General features: G+C 45.4%; 2 protein-coding genes across 2 annotated transcripts in view; one reads left to right on the top strand and one right to left on the bottom strand.

The window, feature by feature from the left end:
- Positions 1-720: 720 nt before the first annotated feature.
- On the bottom strand, positions 721-9,939 carry psmd12 (proteasome 26S subunit, non-ATPase 12). The gene is made up of 11 exons (XM_088600122.1): positions 9,714-9,939; positions 9,138-9,197; positions 8,875-9,003; positions 8,389-8,496; positions 6,451-6,555; positions 6,046-6,195; positions 4,916-5,050; positions 3,692-3,804; positions 2,641-2,815; positions 2,402-2,479; positions 721-1,446 (listed from the first exon to the last, which is right to left on the bottom strand). The coding sequence occupies exons 1-11, from the start codon at positions 9,816-9,818 to the stop codon at positions 1,237-1,239; spliced, it is 1,368 nt and encodes a 455-aa protein (XP_088456248.1). The 5' UTR covers positions 9,819-9,939; the 3' UTR covers positions 721-1,236.
- Positions 9,940-11,001: 1,062 nt separating this feature from the next.
- Positions 11,002-18,318, top strand: part of pitpnc1a (phosphatidylinositol transfer protein cytoplasmic 1a) — an 89,149-nt gene continuing 81,832 nt past the window's right edge. The window contains exon 1 of the mRNA XM_088600123.1: positions 11,002-12,200. Coding sequence (XP_088456249.1) covers positions 12,153-12,200 — 48 coding nt within the window. The 5' untranslated portion in view covers positions 11,002-12,152. The remainder of the gene's footprint in view (positions 12,201-18,318) is intronic.

The raw sequence follows: 18,318 nt of genomic DNA, 5'->3' as shown, positions 1-18,318 counted from the left end.
GGTGTTCGGCTATTCTAAATCCCTTTCCAGCAGGTATATCGGGCTATAAAGAAATACAACCATATGAGCTCTTTTGCATCAGATGGTCTCCTCTCATTTCTTCTAAAGTACCAGTATATTCTAAACCACCTGTCGTGCAGTGAGGGTTTTCATACAGCACTCTATAGTCATGCCTGATAATGCACTGCTGAACAGGATGTTAGCAAAGAGATCAAGGTCCCTTCAGCTAATATTCAAGTATTAGGGATGTGAAAAAACAAAGGGAAAATCAAAAAGGTTCACAGCTCTCCCATCTAGAACCTACACAAACAATTGGCACCTCCGATAAACAATGCTGTGATCATAAATACAGCAACACCAGCACAATACATCACTCTGCTATTTCCATGCATCCCACCTAGTTTCCATAATTAATTTCAATTAATAAGATTTTAATTTACAAGATAATTAAGACATGCAAAGGCAGACTGAGAAGGGCAAGCCGAGGTAAAAACCCCAGCATAAAACATGGCTTTCAAAGAGCAGCTAATGTGAGATTCAGTGTTATCAGCAGGTTAAGTCATCTGGAAATATTAAGATAACACATCAAGTCCACCCTAGAACATGAACAGTAATTTTAGAGACAGAGTAACCCTCCGGATTTCTTGAAAGTCACTCCTAACCTCCGAAGGGTTCTTAGCAACACACAGCCTTATACAGTACAAATGATCAAATCCGTAATGGGTGTGCCAAGTGTGAATGATTTTTTATTTTAAGTTTAAGGTGGTATTAGTTTTTACACATAAAAAAGTCAATGTTTGTAGCAATATTTTAATACAGCATATTTTGCCCATAACTAAATCCCTTATTATACGTTACATGTAAAACCTGTGTGAACACAAAAGGAAACGCATACCCCCTGTGTAACCAACATCCCAGCTACCATGCAAGCACGAGGTATGAAGTAACCAGATGGTCAATGAGTGGTCAGCCCAAACGCTGCAAGGGCTCAAGGGTATCTTTCCTGTCACTGTTGGGGAAACTGACAATACAGTAAACTGGTAGAATGGGTTCATCTTCCTCTTCTTTCCCAAAAAGAATGCTGTATTCATAAACAAATAACACGGGACAACTAGAACAAGTTTTCTCATAACCGCTAAGGAAATGGGTCAGATGGTGCACTTATTCACATAATGCAGCGTAAGGCTCCATAAGCTCTTTGCCATTTCCAGCAACATTACAAAGCGCAATGTCCTTTTACTGAAGGTTGTGAATCATTTCCTCTTTGGCTATCAGGTGCGTGGTTTTGTTGACAAGAGACATGAGTGAGTTCAGTTTGTGGGACCAGTCATTCAATATGTCGTTGGGGTCCTTCGGCCTCTGGAAGTTGATGATCCCAGCGAGCCTGTCGACTTTTGCATAGATGGTCTTGCTCACAACGAGGCTGGACAGGAACTCCTCGGATTCCTGCAAGAGGCAGAGATTCAGTTCCTCACAGCTTCTGTAGCAGCTCCTCAAACAGAGCTTATTCCCTGCTCTCCCTGCGGCTGCAGGACAACCACCGGAACACAACAGCCCATGTCTGCAGACCACAAATAAACGGAGCACGTGGACCGTTCAGTGGTCTCAGAGTCATTCTATTCAGTGCTCAGACTGCAATAACAAAAGGATCAGATTAATATAAATTAAAAAAAAAAATTAAATTGATCAAGTCAAACTGACTACTATGAAAGACTCTTTTTAGTCTTTCCTTCAGATATCTAGTTAAGTCGCATTTCACTAGAAACTTTTAAAAAAAAACTTGAGCCCAAGGAAGCTCAATGTCTTAAAGCTTAAAGATTGAACCTATTAAACCACTTCTATATTTAACTTTAAACAAAATTCAAAAAAAATACTTGTGTGCTGCATTAAAAGTCCATGTTTTTACTTGGTATAATGTGAAGTGAATCGTAACTTAGCTTACTCATCTCCCATTTTAAAAAAAAATATATTAATAATTAATCCTGTGCATCAGACATTTAAATAAAAATAACATGAATGAGATGACAGGGAAATCTAACATTATTTAGTAGCGATAGTCTATAGAACCCAAAATTAGGTATAAAATAGATCTGCAAAATTCTGTATTATCAGTTTTATTTAGTAATGATAGTGGGCTCTATTAAAATGTGTCATACTTCAGGATCCAACGCTAATTATACATACACGTATCATATCAGACACTCCAATCCAATTCAACAATGCCAGTCATTAGTGCTGTACTGTAATTCAGGCAGGGCTGTCACGTGCTTTGACATATTAAATATTTCCCAGGACAATTAATGAGATTAGAACCATTGCAAATACTCACAACCACACATTATATCCCCTGTAAATGAGTGACAAGAACTGCAAATGCTACATAAGAAACCACAGCGCTTACATCAACAGAGAGGTCAAGCAGCCCAGCCATTCTTTTCATTGTGATCCGCGTGTAGTACTTCGCCATTATCCTTATGTTCTGGAAAAAAAAAGGACACGTGGAGATATTCAGATCCAGCAGCCAACAGAAGCACGTTTTAAAGCTTTCTGATTTTTCAGTGTGAAAGATACAGCTTGCTCCTCGAAGCGCAGAACATATCAGAAGGCCCCATCTCCTCCACGGACCAGACCAGGACTCACGTGCTCCACGACCCTGTTTTTCAGATCCTTCCACCTCTTCTCGCCCTCCTCCGTGTACGCGAAGACGTCTGTGGCCGGGCTGTCCGGAGAGCCCCGCCTCAGTTCGCTCTCGAAATCCTCCACGAGAGACGCCCAGCGCATCAGCTCCAGTGTGGTGAACTGCTTCAGGAGCTCCCTAACGGAATCCCGGACAGCCAAGGTTATTGCCATATGGACACGAGCACCATGCGCGGTTTCCTCACACGGCAAATGACATGAACAGATGGCATTAAAAAAAATGACATGACAAGTCTTGGAGACGGGAACATGGTAGCAGCTATCATTTTAACCACCGTTTGCACACAGCTGCTACCTAAAATTCAAGCAGTGGCAGTATTTTGAGCTCAGAGGGGTATACGTGGGGGCAGGAGGATGCAAGAGATGGCGTTTAGGAGTCTTGTGGCTGTGGGGTTTTCTTTCTTCGAACTAGAGGATCTGCCTGCACTTCCTCGGCTCATCACCACCAGCATCGCCCAAGACCCGCAGAGCACGTTCTCATTTTTTTTTTTTTTTTTATGTGAAGCACATTGAGATTCAGTGGAAGTGAATGCAAGCTAGGATCTTTATTCTCATGGATAGTGCTGCTAGCTAGCTGTCCAGGGAGGAGCCTGCAGCGTGTCAAGAGGGGCGCAAGGCCCAGCTCTCCTCTCTGCCCAGTCGCACAGGTTCAAAGGTCGCAGCAGTGAGCAGCCAAGCTGGCAGGCAGCAGGCAATTCTGATGTGCAGGAGAACAAAATGGGGGGGGGGGGGGGAATCACTGTCTAATACAAATTATAAAAAAGTAAGATGGCTGTATGGTGGCAAAACAGAAAAGCCTCAGAGTAAGAGCCAGCCCAGCACTCTCAGCCACTGCAAGGTTTTATGAAAGGGAGAAAAAAAAAACACCATAAGAGATTCTGGGTACGGGCAGAGAATATTACCGTATGTGAATTCCGGAGATCTTTATTGTCCAGGCTTGACAAGATGTAGAATGGTAGAGAGAGAAAAGGGCACTAGATAAGAAAATACTTACTTGTACTTAGGAATTTCTTCCAGTTTTTTATCAGTGTTGATTCTGTGGACCAGATCGGACTGCTCATTGTCATAAGGGGACAGGATCACATACAGAACTACACTTTTCAAAGCCTGAAAGTGCAAAAAAAAAAGACGACATTTAAGTTAAACAAGAATGGGAAAATCCTCAACGTTTCATTATCAGTAAAACCTTTCTGCCCTTCTAGAAAGGTTTTGAACAGGAAGCTACTTGGCTCTTTTAACTCGTTTGGCAACAAAATACTCAATTTTGTCTGAGCGGGCTAATGGGTAAGTCAGCAGCACAATGGTGGTTTCGGTTTTGAAATGGGTTCATCATAACCGAGTTGCGTTGGCTACACAGCAGACATCTGTAGTGCAGCTTGTTCACAGAAGTTGCTCAAGCTTATATTTTATTTATTGGACACCCTCATGTCTGGCTCTCTAAAAATACATTGCACAAAGGGAAGATGAACACGTCTGCAGCTCCTTAAACAAGTTTGTCGTTTCTCATTGTTTGGAAAGACACAGACACTCCAGTGATTCATGTTTAGTCAATGAAAAAGGGGAGGGCTGGAGAAACACTCTTATAGTAGAATCTCGCGCCTGTGCCAGAAGTTTAACCACAGCACAGCAGCCAAGCACTAGCTACCTCCCAAAAGAGTATTTAGAAACAAACAGCATCAGACCGTGAGGTGGCGCAGGTGGAATTTCACTATGTCATACACACGCATTGCTGGCCGGAGAAAGAGCGAAGGAGGACTCTGAGCCAGACTGATAGCAGAAATGTGCATTCCTGGGTGTCAAAGACATAGGTCAGAGGTCAAATCAGAGAAGCTGAAAGATTACAACAATACGGGCCTTATTCCCTTAACCACCTAAAGAAATGCAGTGTCAGCCAGAAATCAGATACATCTATATAAGCCGCAGGAAACTTGTAACCTGTTGCACTTGTGCTGTAGTAGGTCCTACACATTGTAAAGCTTTCAGGCTTGGAGGGTAGTAGGCAGTTAAACTGCTTCTCCAACACCTGCAGCGAGCGGAGAACATTTTCCGTATTCCAGGGCGCCAAGAGTCAATTCCCCCACTACAGACTGAAACCCCTCCGTGTGCCCATGCCCTTCTAACGCCACCACCCCTGGCTCCAGGTATCCGCTCAACGAGAACAAAAGGTGCCTCTGTAGAGCCAGACACGGGATCAGACTACAGACACATAGCCCTTCACCTGCTGCCACTTGGCGCTGTCCTCCAAGATGCAGGGGGTGTCGTAAATGGCACGATAGTGTTTGCAGATGGAGAGGTAGGACCCCTCATGCAGGTCCACTTGGATCATTAAATTGTAATATTTAAGCTTCAACTCCTAAAACAGGAAAAAAAAATGTTAAGATACAAAAACATATTGCAGCTTTTAGAAAGGGGAATTATCATAAGCTTATAAAGAAATTAAAAGAAGGAATTGGAGTAATAAGTACTCTTTACAGTAGATCATGGATATTGCAAGAATTAAAATGAAAACTTTTCATGTCAGAAAAAGAAAATTGCTCTTGGGACAGAAATAAGTGTTGAATACCATGGTTAGGTGGAGGTAGGAATAACTGTGGGTTGAAGTGGTTCAGTTTTCCTAGTACAGTACATCTTTTAAGAGAATAAAAAAGCCTCAGTGCCGTTTAAACCAATACGAAGAGCACAGAGCTCTTTCCAGCACTTTCCGGACTGATTCCAATGACATAACACTAGCACGCGCCTCTGTCCGTAGCACATCATACACAAGGACGCTTACTGAAACCAACAGCCTTGCCCATTTAGAATAAAGACTCAAAACCCTTAATCAGTACTATGTGACCTCCTCTATGACACCTCAAAACAGAATCCAAGAATTCAGAGCCCCTGAGCGCGACACCAGAAAGGCACAGGCTATTTGCACCACCAAGAGCCATTTCTTCAGAAACGTGTATTTTAATGACCACTCCCAACCCAGTTTTATCCTGGTCATCAGACTGATGCAAGTTTTGGAATGACCACTTCGTGGGTTCTGAAATGAAGCCATCCCTCTCACAAACAAAACTCAATAGATCTCTTAAATTGCCCAGTGCCCTCATCTCTTCAATTAAAAAACTACAGGTGGTGCTTATTGGCGTCACTTTACCAATGAATTGTAGGCGTGAATTTTGTCAAAAAATGGTTAGAGTCACCAAACAGATCCTCCATTTGCATCACTGACTTTTCACACTCCTAAAAACCTATCAGAAATTAGCCATTCATGCATTCAAAGGAACAATAAAAAATATATACAAAAAAGATTTCACAGGTTTCACACCGAACACCCAGGACTGAAAACGCAATGACTCCTCTTACCTCCGTTCCGTCCTCCTGGAAGAATTTGGTGTTGATTTTCTTACTGATGATCTGAGTGCGGATGTAATCCTTCACAGCAATGCAGAGCCTCATCTGTTCCAAAATGAACTCGACCTTTTCCTTCTTCTCCATTGAACCGTATGTTTCAACCTAAGGCAAACACGGCAGGAAGGTTTTAGTTCTGCAGCAGCTTCTCTAAGAGGCAGCCAGGCCACCGTCTTCCCTGAACGCTTATGCGCTGTCTAACAACAATCCATACGTGCTTGGTCTTGGCTTTTGTGCAACAAACCGACAGCGTCTGGCTCACACTGAGAAGTGGGCTGAGATGACAGTGTCCCTTCAGGTCTAGCTGGGAGAGCACTGTGACCAGCGGCATGACATTTAGAGCACAGCCACATGCCTCACCTGCAGCTCCTGCAGAATTGCAGCCGCTTCTTTGACCTCCCCGTTCTGCTCCTTAATATTGGCCAGTGTCTTCGTCAGTCGGGCACGCTCGATTTCCACATAGATCTGCAGAAAACAGAAGGGTCAAGATTAGTTATTATTTTTCATCACATACCCTCCCACAAAAACCACTGTACAGCGGACCAGTACAGGACTGGAAAAGATTAATCGCAAGGAAGGCGGGGGCACCAAGACTAGAGGGAACCTGACACAAGGTTCAAAAGGAGTGCCCTCCTTGTCTGTGGTCTGGATCTTCACACTTTCATTTGCCGCAAAATACCCTGAAGCTGCAGCGAAAAATGAACACTGGACAACACCGTTGGCATGGTCAGAAAAGGTAGCTTTCACGGATTCATACTGCAGCTTAAGTGAGGGGAAGACTTCCTCCAATGGGAATTATTTGAAGACACGCATGCTAAAAATTGGTCATGACCTTACTTACTAAATGTCACGACAATGCCGGCTTAAATCTTAAAGAAAACTAAAGACATGCCATCATCAGCAAAAACAGTGCATGACAAAGCTCTGAAAATGGCCCATCATACTGACAAGCAAGAGGTACAGAAAACGATTACAGCTTGTTTTGCCTTTGCTTTGGGCGCAACCACTAACATGACGTGATGTTAATCCATCGTGTATTCATCGGGATATATTTGTGGAAATGCTATTCACAAAGAAATGACTGCAATATTGACAATGAAAAAATAAATCACAGAAGGTCTTAAACATCCTTAAAACCGTGATGAACTTTGTGAAAGAGAATAAAATACAGTTGTATAATCATGTGCCCGTGTCTGAGAACGGCGCACCTAGCAGTGTCCGCAAATACAGGGAATTCCTTACTCTTTTATCAGAAACGCTGAACCATTCGCCTTTGAACTTTCATTGCACCGCACAACAGGAGGCACTCTCTTCTCAGTCTTGTGGAACCGAACTCGGAAAAGTAACGGGCCTAGTTGTTCACATCGTCAGCGGGATTCTTGGTCAAGCCCTAAATCACCGTTAGTTTCAGTCACTGCTTGAGGAGGTTGAATACAAATACCCTCACGAACTCAAGCACAACAATGCTCGCTTGTTATCTTGCGGCAAGGTTTTGTCTCGGCTTGCAGTCTGCATTGTGAGATGAAGTCATTTTTGGATACGAAGAGTGTCAAACATGACAGGCTTTCTCACAAGTGACTGGTTGCTTCAATTGTACTATCTTGTTGACGTTATTGGTCATTTGAATGAAGTGAACCTGAAGTTACAAGGGCAGGAAAATATAATTCCTTACTTTACAGCAAGCAGGGTTTGGATTTGAGTCAAAACTGACTGTCTTTATCAAAGATAGAGATGGACAGACTTGCATATTTCGAAAAATTGTGTTTTGTGATCCATATCGGGGAGAGAATCCAAATTGCACAAAAATCACATCAAAGGCAATTTATGCTCAAGACTGACAACAGACAACCTGAATGCATGCATAAAGCTGAATTTGACCAGTTATGACAAACTTAAAAGAAATAGGAGAAATGATGCAGCAACAAAAGACCCATTCAAACAAAGTCTGTGTACAGAGTTTCATTCATGCTATTATTAATTAACCATCATGTCAATTATCGTTATAATTTCTTTCATTCAAATGTGCATTTTTATACTGATTCTTTTTTTACCACTGGTTCTTAATTGTGAAACAGTTTGGCTCTTTTGCTTGAAAAGATTGCCAGATTACCGACCCCTAGTACAGAGCACAGAAAATGCCCGACAACAAATTTAAGCTCTGTGTTTTAAAAGTAATCTCTTTAGGTGAATATCCCTTTTAGTACCTTATCATATGATTACATGCAACAAATTTCAGAGAAAAGTTAATAACCTCCATTAGAAAATGCACAACTGTGTGGTGAAAATAAGGCAGCAGACCTTTCCCGCAGTGACAGTCCGCAGGGTGTCGATCAGCCTCAGCTTGACGGTCAGGTCTGGCACTTCGTCCACATACTTGTAGCATTCCTGGACCATCTTGGCAACAGCCTGGGGGGGGGAGACAGAACCATCAAGGAAGACATCCTCCTCACTTCGCTGGTTCAGGCCCGTCGGACCCACGGAGTGGAAAGGACGAACACAACTACAAGGATAACCTTTGCGTTTTTACAACCGACGCAGCGTTTTTGCAAGAACCTGCTGGAGCTCGAGCATACGTTGTTACAATACAGTAAACACTTCAAGGCTGTCTGTGACGTGTGACATATAAGGCTTCAATGAATGAGATTGTAACTGAACAATTTCAATAAGTCACTCTGAATTAATGGTTCCACCACAGTTAAACAGTAAACACCGTAAGAGCAGCATGAAGTCAACGCACTCCGATGGACAAGCACGCTGTCGCTCCAGGTGCGATGCGAGGCACACCTGCTTCAGCTGACTCCTCCTTTTGGACAGCAGCATGATGTTCTCATTCAGCGCGTCCCAGTCCTTGGCCTCGTAGCACATCTGCACGATCGCCACGAGAATCCGGGAGGTCGACACCATGTCGGAGGCCTGTCGCGGGACAGAACAACAGGGGTGGGAGCGGTTTAACAAGGAAAACACCTTCGCTCTTCCAGGTGTGCGCTGTTCTTTATAGGAACAGCAGTTACAGTGCAATAAGGCTTTGGGGAGAAACATTAACTTACGGTCCTAGTTTGCTTTTCCAAAGACAACAGGCTTTCAATCGCCTCCTGGAGTCTTCCCTCCTGGAACAGAAAAGTAGAGTCACGATTCATTTCAGAAACAAAACATAAAGCAAATACAGCTGCAGGAAAAAAAGTCATCTCACTCTTCCTCGGTCTTCGGACACGAACACTTAAGACGCGAAACTGTTACTCAGTGACAAGCTTTATGCTTGCGAAACAGCACGTACCCATAACTCACACTAAATCTGGGCTGATCGGCAAGTAGAGTGCTTGCAAGACCAAAACACTGAATAACCAGACTCGGAGATCAGAGAATCTCCTACGGGAATCTTGAGAGGAGCATGATGCTACAGTCGAGGTCAGCTGCTCTAACGAACGACCACATTTGAAAACCTTAAGGACAGCCACAACCCGATATTAACTGAATCTCCGCGATGCCCCTCTGTTAGGAAACAAGCAATTTGTCCCGAAACGGAGCCGTCTTGAGGATCGCTGTCTGTCTACGGCTGTTGGGGCCTACGGACGCCAGCATGACTCAGCCCGCACCCTGAAGCTAACTCGGCTCAGTTAACTCACTTTGGCCATCTTCTTGCATTCCGGCACACGCTCCTCTACGGTGGCACTGTAATCCACCTCCATTTTCACGATCTTCCCGTCCGCTCTTTCCGATGAATCGGTCATTTTGGGCGAGATGCTTGACAGGAACCTACTGAGAAATTTGAAAGGAAAACGTCAACTGCCCAGAGTAGCTCTCCGCTTGCGCTCCCAGTGTTGTGTCTGACTAACCGGAAGCTGAGAAAAACCCGACCAATGGGAAACCGCCGGTAAAGCAGCGCCTAAACATCCGAAGGACCCATTGAGGACCCAAAGTAAAACAGACAGGCAATAACTTGGTCAGCAAAAGTGATGCGCTTATTATGTTGTAATTAAACGTGTAGTTGAAAGTGTTTCGTTACACGAAAACGTGAAAGTAAAAGTTATTTTGTAATAAAATTGATAAGGCACTGAAAATAGTAAACTTGTTGTTCTCGAGAAACAACACCACGTGATTACGTCAGATACGTTTTACATTTCGCTTAAATAACCTTCTGAAGCAGGCGTTATTAAAAGTGAACTAAATGAGTGATTTTTCTAAATACTTTTCTAGTGTGAGAATATAGGTTTTTAACCCCGTTTGTACAAACATGCCATGCTTCCAGGTGTAATTGTGCATAAATGTATCATTTCTACAAAAGCTATTAAATTCATATCCAGGTTTGTGTGAGTCTGCTCTAAAATCTGAACAGAATTTCACGTAAGAGTTATCATCACTTAATTAAACAGATGTATTGAGCTACACAGCAACGGCCGGCTTCTTCATTAACAGTTTCCGTTGTTTTAATTGCTTTTGAAAGATAAGTTGAAAAAAGTAAACAAGACAATTGAGAACAGACCAACTCCAGTCTGAACGGCTCCGGTCTGAAACAGGCCCACTTCATCGGAAATTAACACACCCTGACCCCGACCAACACCTTTGAGTCCAGTGGCCTAATTAGATGGGACCAGCCCTGGTACCCTCCTTGACCCAAAGTGCCCCACTTATTGATCAAATCTGACCAGGTCTTAAATCGCATCTTCAGTAACAGCACAGAGTTTCATACGGCAGTGTGAACCACTTGGTGTAGGCAGACCACACGTGTCCTGTTTGTAGATTAATTACTAAACTATACTATTTATACTCGTGAATTCTTACTCAGATTCCAGCTCCTGTTGTAGCTGGTGACAGAACATAAAAGGTAGCTTCAGCTACAATAGCTGGTGGATTGCAGCAGTACAGCAATTTTGTTCTCTCAGTAGGTAAAGCTGATTGATTTGCTGTTGGGCTTTGCTTGTTCTGACTCCGTATCCCGTCTCATTCTGGGACAGTAGTAGTACAGGAAGTACAGGACAGGAAAGCTCTTTTAGTTTGTTTTTTTTTTTTCAAACCATGCATGGGACTGGTCCAGTGTACCGCAAGCCGAAGTACTACCGCCCTTTAAAGTATCACAGCTACAGCTCGAGGTATAAAACAAGTTGGCTCTGTTCTCGCCCAGAGTGGAGGAGAGCAGTGTGTTATTAATGGAGTCAGATACAAAGTGTGTCCTGCCTGCGCGGTGTGTCTCATGGTGTCGGCGCGAATGCTGAAACAGCTGGATACGGAACATCATGTCCCGACACGAGTGACAGGGTATTCGCCTGAATTCTCCGCATTATCCGAGGGGGAAAGCGCTATTGGGCAAAACACACACACACACAATATTCCTTCCTACTGATGATGTAAAAACTCAGGGCTTGCACGGTCACAGACCAGGAGGCACGAACTGTAAGTACGAACCTGTCTCTTTGCACATTTCTCGGATTACCCAGACCGCGATCCCTGTGAGAGGCCACTGTCAGTTCGTGCCGTTTCTTTTTTTTAAAGAGGAAACGAAGAGTGTGTTCTCGGCAATTTGGAGTTGATCGTTACGGAAGCCGTCTTTAAAAAAAAAAAGTGAGAGAGAAGAAGGGGGAAGCTACTTCTCGCCTCGCCGTTTCTCAGGGGTGGTTCTGACATCGAGAGACGCTTCGATGTGTCCTGCAGACGGCTTGTATCTCAGCTGCTGTTTTATTTTGCTTCCTGGCCGTGACTGCCTTGCTCTTCTCCGCCTGACAGGAGAAGAGATCTCGTTTTCCTCCACAGCTGCCCGAGACCGCGGCTGAAGTTGTTTCACATTTGCAATCAGTGCTTCTGCGAGGAAAATCGCAAGACCCGAACTTAACACAGGCGGTAGCTGTACCGGGGGACTTTTTTCATTTCTGTCTTTTATTTTTCTCCTGATTCTGGCACCCACCTCGTATAAACTGTGTTTTTTTTCATGGCTAAGAGCCCGGGGTGACTGAACCCTTCGTTTTTACTCGGGGGAGGGAAGGGGGTCATCGGAACTTATCGATAGACACTTATATTGGCTGAAACTTCCTTGCATTATAAACTGTTGGAAACAAACACATCGCAGGAATATGCTGCTGAAGGAGTACAGGATCTGCATGCCGCTGACGGTGGAGGAGGTAAGGCGATTCAATATTTTCTCGTAGCGTTGCTATTACTACTGATGCCGCTTTGAATTAAACTGAGCCTCCCCGGCGATACGGTAAGACAAAAGGGGATCAGGAAGGATTTCGGGGGAGCAGGCACGAAGATAAAAGCGTTTTTTCGGAGTGAAATACAGAGCGGTGTGTGTGGGGGGGGGGCGGTATTTTAAGGCGGCAGTCGGTTCAGGGTTTCTTTAAAATTGCGAGGCGCTGCCCCGATCCCTCAGGATTGAGAAGGGACTGCGGCTGGACTGCGCTCACCTGCCCTGACGCTGCGCGGCCAGCCCCGTCACTAGGAGAGCGGGACTTTTTAGGGGCTGCTGTAATGACACGTTTCGGGGTAACCCCCCTAGAGTTACAAGCGCCGAGCTCACCTGCTGTTGACCTGTTCAGTGTGGCCGTGCTTATGCTTGCACCTAACGCTTAACATATTGACAGCCCCGGAGTAACAGCACCAACACACCGGGTTACATTCGCCTTTGTTGTACGGAGCAAAAAGAAACCCCAGAGAACTGGTTACTCGTATAGGCTGGGGGACGCATCGGATACAACCATAGGCTAAAGTTTATACTTCAGCAGAGGCTTGTTAGTCAGTAAGCGCTCCTTGTTCCTTAGATGTTAAAATCACAGTCTTTTGCCTTGTTATTACTAGGATTTCCATTATTCGAACGAATGACAGACGAGCGGCTCTTGGCATTGTTGTGCACCGTACGGGCGAGCATCATTATCACGGGGAACGTGGTCTACGCGACTGGGGCTACCCTGGGAGTGCAGACGCGGTTAAAGATGCGTTTTAGTGTCGTTATTCGCGTTCTTGTCGGTGTTGTTTTCAGAATATCTAGCTAGATGGGCCGTAGAAGTGATTTTCCTCCCCAAGAGCCGCGTCTCCCCCTGCCGCTGCGCCCCGCTGATTCCGCCACTAGGTGGCGATGTCGTAACTTTCCCTTTCCGCTCGCCTCGTGGCTACGGAAGAGGGCTCAGGGTCCGCAGCCCCGAGATGTGTCAGCAAACGAGCTCCTGGCGCAGCGTCAAACCCCGGTACAGAACACACGGTATTGCATCACACTGTAGAATAATCTTCTCTTTATCCCCTTGCTTATCAGCAGGCATCTCCAGAGAGCAAAAAAAAAACCGAATGCAACGACTTCTAGAAAACAGTTAAAGCAAAAAACAAACACGTTAAAGCATCTGTTTTTGAAGTTCACCTAAGAATTTGTATTGTAGGAACGAAGCACACATTTAAGAAGGTTGATCTTCAGAGAAAGTTAATTGTAAAGACCAAATGCATGCAATAAAGGCTCATCATTTTATGTTAATGCTTTCGGTCGTCATGAAATAGCTTCAAACCTTCATGTACTTGTATAAGTATAATAGAGGGCACAAACGTAAATATATCTGTATGTTTGCTTCTTCCGTCGCTATATTCATATATATGTTGGTTACAATTGAATGTTCTCATGTGGTGGGAGTCTTCAGAGATCAAGCTGAAAGTGCATGGTATTTTAATTTGTGCAATACTATAAAGACGGCAACGGTATGTATCTACTCAGGCATTAAGCACTGTAGTGCTGAGGTCAGTACAAGTCGTCCAGGCCAGACAGCTCCCCTCTCTCAGCATGAATGCCTTGAGTTTTGCAGATGAAGACACCAGTGCAGGACATTTCCCCTCTCAGGCTGAGTTCACTTTCCCCTTATTTGTGGTGAGTGTTTCTTTCAATGATCTATTTATACCCAAACCGAATAACTCCAATTATCACTTTGCAGTGATGCGTTTCAGGAGGTGTGAGGGAGAAAAAAAAGAACTGTGAGACTTGAATTGCTGCTAATTTTAAATATCTCATTATCAAGCACTCAAGTCTTTTTTCATTTTAATCTACACTGTCAGAGGATTTTGCTAAAGACAAAATGCTCTACAATAACTCTTACAAACATCAGCATATTGTTTTGTAAAAAACAAAATCCATTTTCTTCAGTGCATGAGACATTCCATCATTTCTTGTGATTTTGAAACCTTTAGCACATCATCGGTATGTTTTATCCCATAATTCATCCAAGCCCACCAGCTAGACGTTTTGTGCAGGAATAATGAAGGGTGCCCAAACTGGAAAATAGCTTTGTGTTCCTTGTGTTTGCAATGTTATCACTCTCACTTGCACAGGACCTATTTATACCCAGCAATGGTCAAGTGCTTCTTAAGTCAAAGGCCAAGTTTAAGTTTAAGGTCAGCCACATGCTTGTAGTTCAGTTATTGCCCCATAGCCACAGTGGCTGTTCAGAGAGAAGCACCAGAGCCTCTCTCCAGTGCAGCAGCTGGTGAGTTGGAGAGGGTGGCCAGTGGCCCGTTTCCAGGCTCCCGGGGTGGGATCGAACCCCAGCCCGGGCTGGTTCACACTGCCTGAGAGTCACAGTCCTTTGCGGTGTACACAGACATCTGATTCCACTGACAGCAGGAGGAGGGAGGTCCTTCTTTGGTTTTTAAAGCATCAACCTTGTCACACTGAGAGTGCAGATAAAAAACAGTCTCGGTGCAGATCAGAATGTGTACTGTAGGCTGTATTTTTTTCCAGTGTAGGTGTTTAATACACTCCTTGTTCAGGACGTCTTCTTTGACGTTGTTAAAAGCTGGTTCCCACACAGAACTCAGGATGATGCCAATCCAAATGTACAGGAGCTTCAGAATAGTTTGTTCTTTTGTCCTAGAAACCTGAGTCTCTTTACGCTGGCTAACAGCACAGTGCTAATACTGTCAGTCTAAGAGTTTAGGAAGAAACATACAGTATATCATTGTCAGCTCACAAATGTAAAGTACACTTTGCTTCACAAGTCCTTTAGAGTTGTGTGACACCCAATTGCAGTCTGGTCCTTGGTGGTGCTGCTTCTAAATACAGCGCATGTAGTTGCATCATCAGCGCAACTTTTAGTCAATCAAGAGCACTCCGATTCATTTTTCTCAGAGCAGAAGTGCAATGGCATTTTAATCCTTAAAACATATATTATCAGAAAGCGCTGAGCCAGCCGCGGCTGTCTCGAGGTGACAGGGAAGGAGAGGCGGATATCGAGGGGCTCTCACAGCAGTGCCCAGATTGTCATCGGGGCACACTGGAGCCAGGGGTCGTTAAGAGTACCGTGAGATTTGAAAGAGACCCATTGTAGAATTTAACGAGCGGAATAACGGAGATTATCCAGTGATTATCCAGCTGGATCGAAATGCATTGTAACATTTTTTGGATGCAGCTCTCCTTGTCTCTGAAGAAAAACCCAGTATTCTGATTGTGACCTGACACAGGGGATTTTCCATGTAAAGTGTGTTTCTAGAACTTCACAAACGCTGCCTGTGTCCTAACTGAGACATTACTCAGTGAACTTAATGAATTCCAAGAATCCTTGGTCTACATCGGTATTATATATTGCATATGATTGAGAAATGGCTAAAAATAAGGGCAGTATTTCTGTACATTTCAGTCTGCTGTCTTTATCCTGTAGATGCAACAACAAAAAAGTCACTGAGTGCTCAGCAAGCAGGACAGGTCTATGAATTAGTTTCTTGTCTGCGTGTTACAAAACGCAAAAGAAACTTGCAGAGCGGTGGCAGAAAAGGCTTCTCTTCTTGGGCTAACTGTACAGCAAAGGCTTGCAGTCAGGGTTCGGGATTCCGTGTGTCTCCATACGCGTTTCTTACAGAAGGTTTCTTTTATTTTTACCAAGAAGGCCGGGCAAGGAAATGTTCACAAGGTTCTGGGGAGAGTTTCGGACATTTTTTTTTTCCAAGGGCTGCTACGTGCGGGGCGAGGGCCCTTCTGGGCGTGTGGGCCCGGGGGGCTCCCCTCCCCTGGATCGCTCACAGGGGTAATGTCACGATTATAGTCCCTCCTCCTTAAGGGTGCTCGAGCCCTTTCACTTCAGACTTAATTCTGTGCACCTGACCCCTTTTCCCAGCCCACCTTAAAAGCCAGGCGCTGACGCTCATCCTGACTCTGCATCTTGTTTCCGCGCCGTGCGAGTCTGGGACCTGGAAGCTCCTGGTCCCGTTAAGGTTTTAACCTCTGTTCCTGTTCCTGTTCCTGTTCCTGTTCCTTTTCCGCCGGTTCCGACCCGGTTCGTGTTTTTAATTCCTTGTTTGGATGGATCACCTGGCTATGGACTTTCTTGGGTTTTTGGATTCCCTCTATGGATTACTTTTGGATTGTTTGCCTCGGCCACACCTCCCCCGTGCACCAGCGCACTTTGGACACGCCCCCCGTATTCCTGCATGACTTTTTCCTAGTGTTTCCCCACTTCTTCGGATTGTGTCGTCCGCATAGGGTCCGGAAAGAACTGTTCGTGACAGGTAATTCCTGACAGCCTTGTCGGCGCGGCGCACGCTGACTGGGAAGCCGGCCCTGCCTGCGGGTGATGAAGTGGCTTTTCCTGCCCGGGCTGAGGGAGAATGGAGGAGCACGCGGGAGGATGGGAGGACTGGACGGAGGAGGGATTGGGGGCTCGAGGGGCGGAAGAGGTTTTCGCTCCTGTCCTGGGCACGGGCCTCTCTCGCGGGTCAAAGGTCAATGAGAAGCCATCAAGGGGCGTTGCTCTGTCGCAGGAAGAAGCTTTGTCTTCTTTCATGAAAAATATGACAATAGTATATTTTTGTATATATGTAAATAATTCTTTCTGAATCTGAAAAGAAAGCGAACGGGTGCCGGCTCCGTGGCTCCGGGGTGCGCGGAGCAGGATGGACCCAGGTAGCCCCGTTGAAGCTGTTGCTCGCTTCTCCTCGGTGTAACCTGATGCTGAGGGCAGCCCTCGACTTTCCGCTGGCCCTAGCACTCCGCAGGGATCCGGTTTCCAGCGGAAAATCTCTGCGGCCGTGGAGAAATGGGCCAGTTTCCATCCCAGGCCTGTCACGCTCACGGTTGTTAGTGGAAAGCTTTCTGAACTGCCATGGCCATTCTTAATTGAACATAATAAAGGTTACTAACGAGAGAAGGCGATTCAGCCCGAAATGGGCTTGATACCCCGGCTTCTTTCAAGAAAGGGCTGGATTGGACCCTGGGATCAACTAACTACTAGCAAACAGGCTAGGTGGGCCAAACAACCTCCTCCTGATTATAACCTTTCTTTTGTATTCAATAATCAAGGAATAGCTTTATTTCAATAACAAGACACCACTGCTTACATCTACAGCTGTCTGGTCAAAATGCTACTCATGGCCAACAGTTTGGGTCTGGGGCTTTTATCTGCACGAGAGCGGAGTGGGACGGACAGCGTGGCAGACTCATTTGCCCTCCAGCTTGGGGCAATAGCAGGCATGTCCTGCACAGCTGAAGGACAGCACTTTCCAGGAATGTTTTGGAAATCTTCTCTAATAAACTCGTCCAGTCACGTCATTTGGCAAGTAAAGCAATGTAAACCAGCACACCAAGCACATTGGCAGTGTGTGTGCTGAAACATGCTGTCTCAGAGTGCCAGCCCCCCCTCACAGCAGCAGTTCTCCTGCCCCAGGTGCCCACAGGTCTGCGGTTTCCCCTTCATCTCCCTGTGCTTCTCAGGCCCAGGCACAGGGGTAGTGCAGGTCCGGGTCTGTGCGTGCATGAGCTGACGGTGCTTAGCTCGCTGTCCTGAGAGCTGGGCTCCCTGTGAGTTCACAGAGGACAGAGCACGAGCCTCCTCCCTTGTCTTCCAGGGCCTTGAATGCCATGAATGTCCAGAGCCTGCGAATCCTGGGCTGTTGAGGGTGTCAGATGCATGTTTTCCACAGAAAGCCTGACTTGAAAGGCACATATATTCAGTACCGTATATAGAAACACATCAGACTTCAAGGTAGAGTCCAACCGAGTTCTCTGCCCCAGAGGGCCGGACCCACACAGCCACTGCAACACCATGGGGAGCCACAGAGCAAAGCCCATCAGGGGGAAGTGTCAGGCGGGCTCACTGGGCAGTGCTGGGTACGAGCAGAGCTCAGAGTGACAAGGCACAGGGAAGGGGCGTGGCCGGTCATCAGGAAGTCAGGTCACGCGTCGTACCAGTGCTGTTAATTGCCGGAGAGCTGTGGCACCACCTGTGTGAAGACTGTGATGGTACAGTGCAGTGGAAAAACCTACAGAACGCCGATGGT

Source organism: Lepisosteus platostomus, chromosome 11, assembly GCF_059453375.1.
Source record: "Lepisosteus platostomus isolate fLepPlt1 chromosome 11, fLepPlt1.hap1, whole genome shotgun sequence".
NCBI classification, from domain to species: Eukaryota; Metazoa; Chordata; class Actinopteri; order Semionotiformes; family Lepisosteidae; genus Lepisosteus; species Lepisosteus platostomus.
This window is presented reverse-complemented; position numbering and strand designations above follow the sequence as displayed.

Excerpts from the sequence above, each read along its gene's own strand:
- psmd12 (XM_088600122.1), bottom strand. The coding sequence starts at position 9,818 with ATGACCGATTCATCGGAAAGAGCGGACGGGAAGATCGTGAAAATGGAG. Across the intron at positions 9,004-9,137 it reads TGGAAAAGCAAACTAGGACC|GCCTCCGACATGGTGTCGAC; the intron begins GTAAGTTAATGT and ends GTCCCGCGACAG. Across the intron at positions 6,196-6,450 it reads CAATTCTGCAGGAGCTGCAG|GTTGAAACATACGGTTCAAT; the intron begins GTGAGGCATGTG and ends TGTTTGCCTTAG.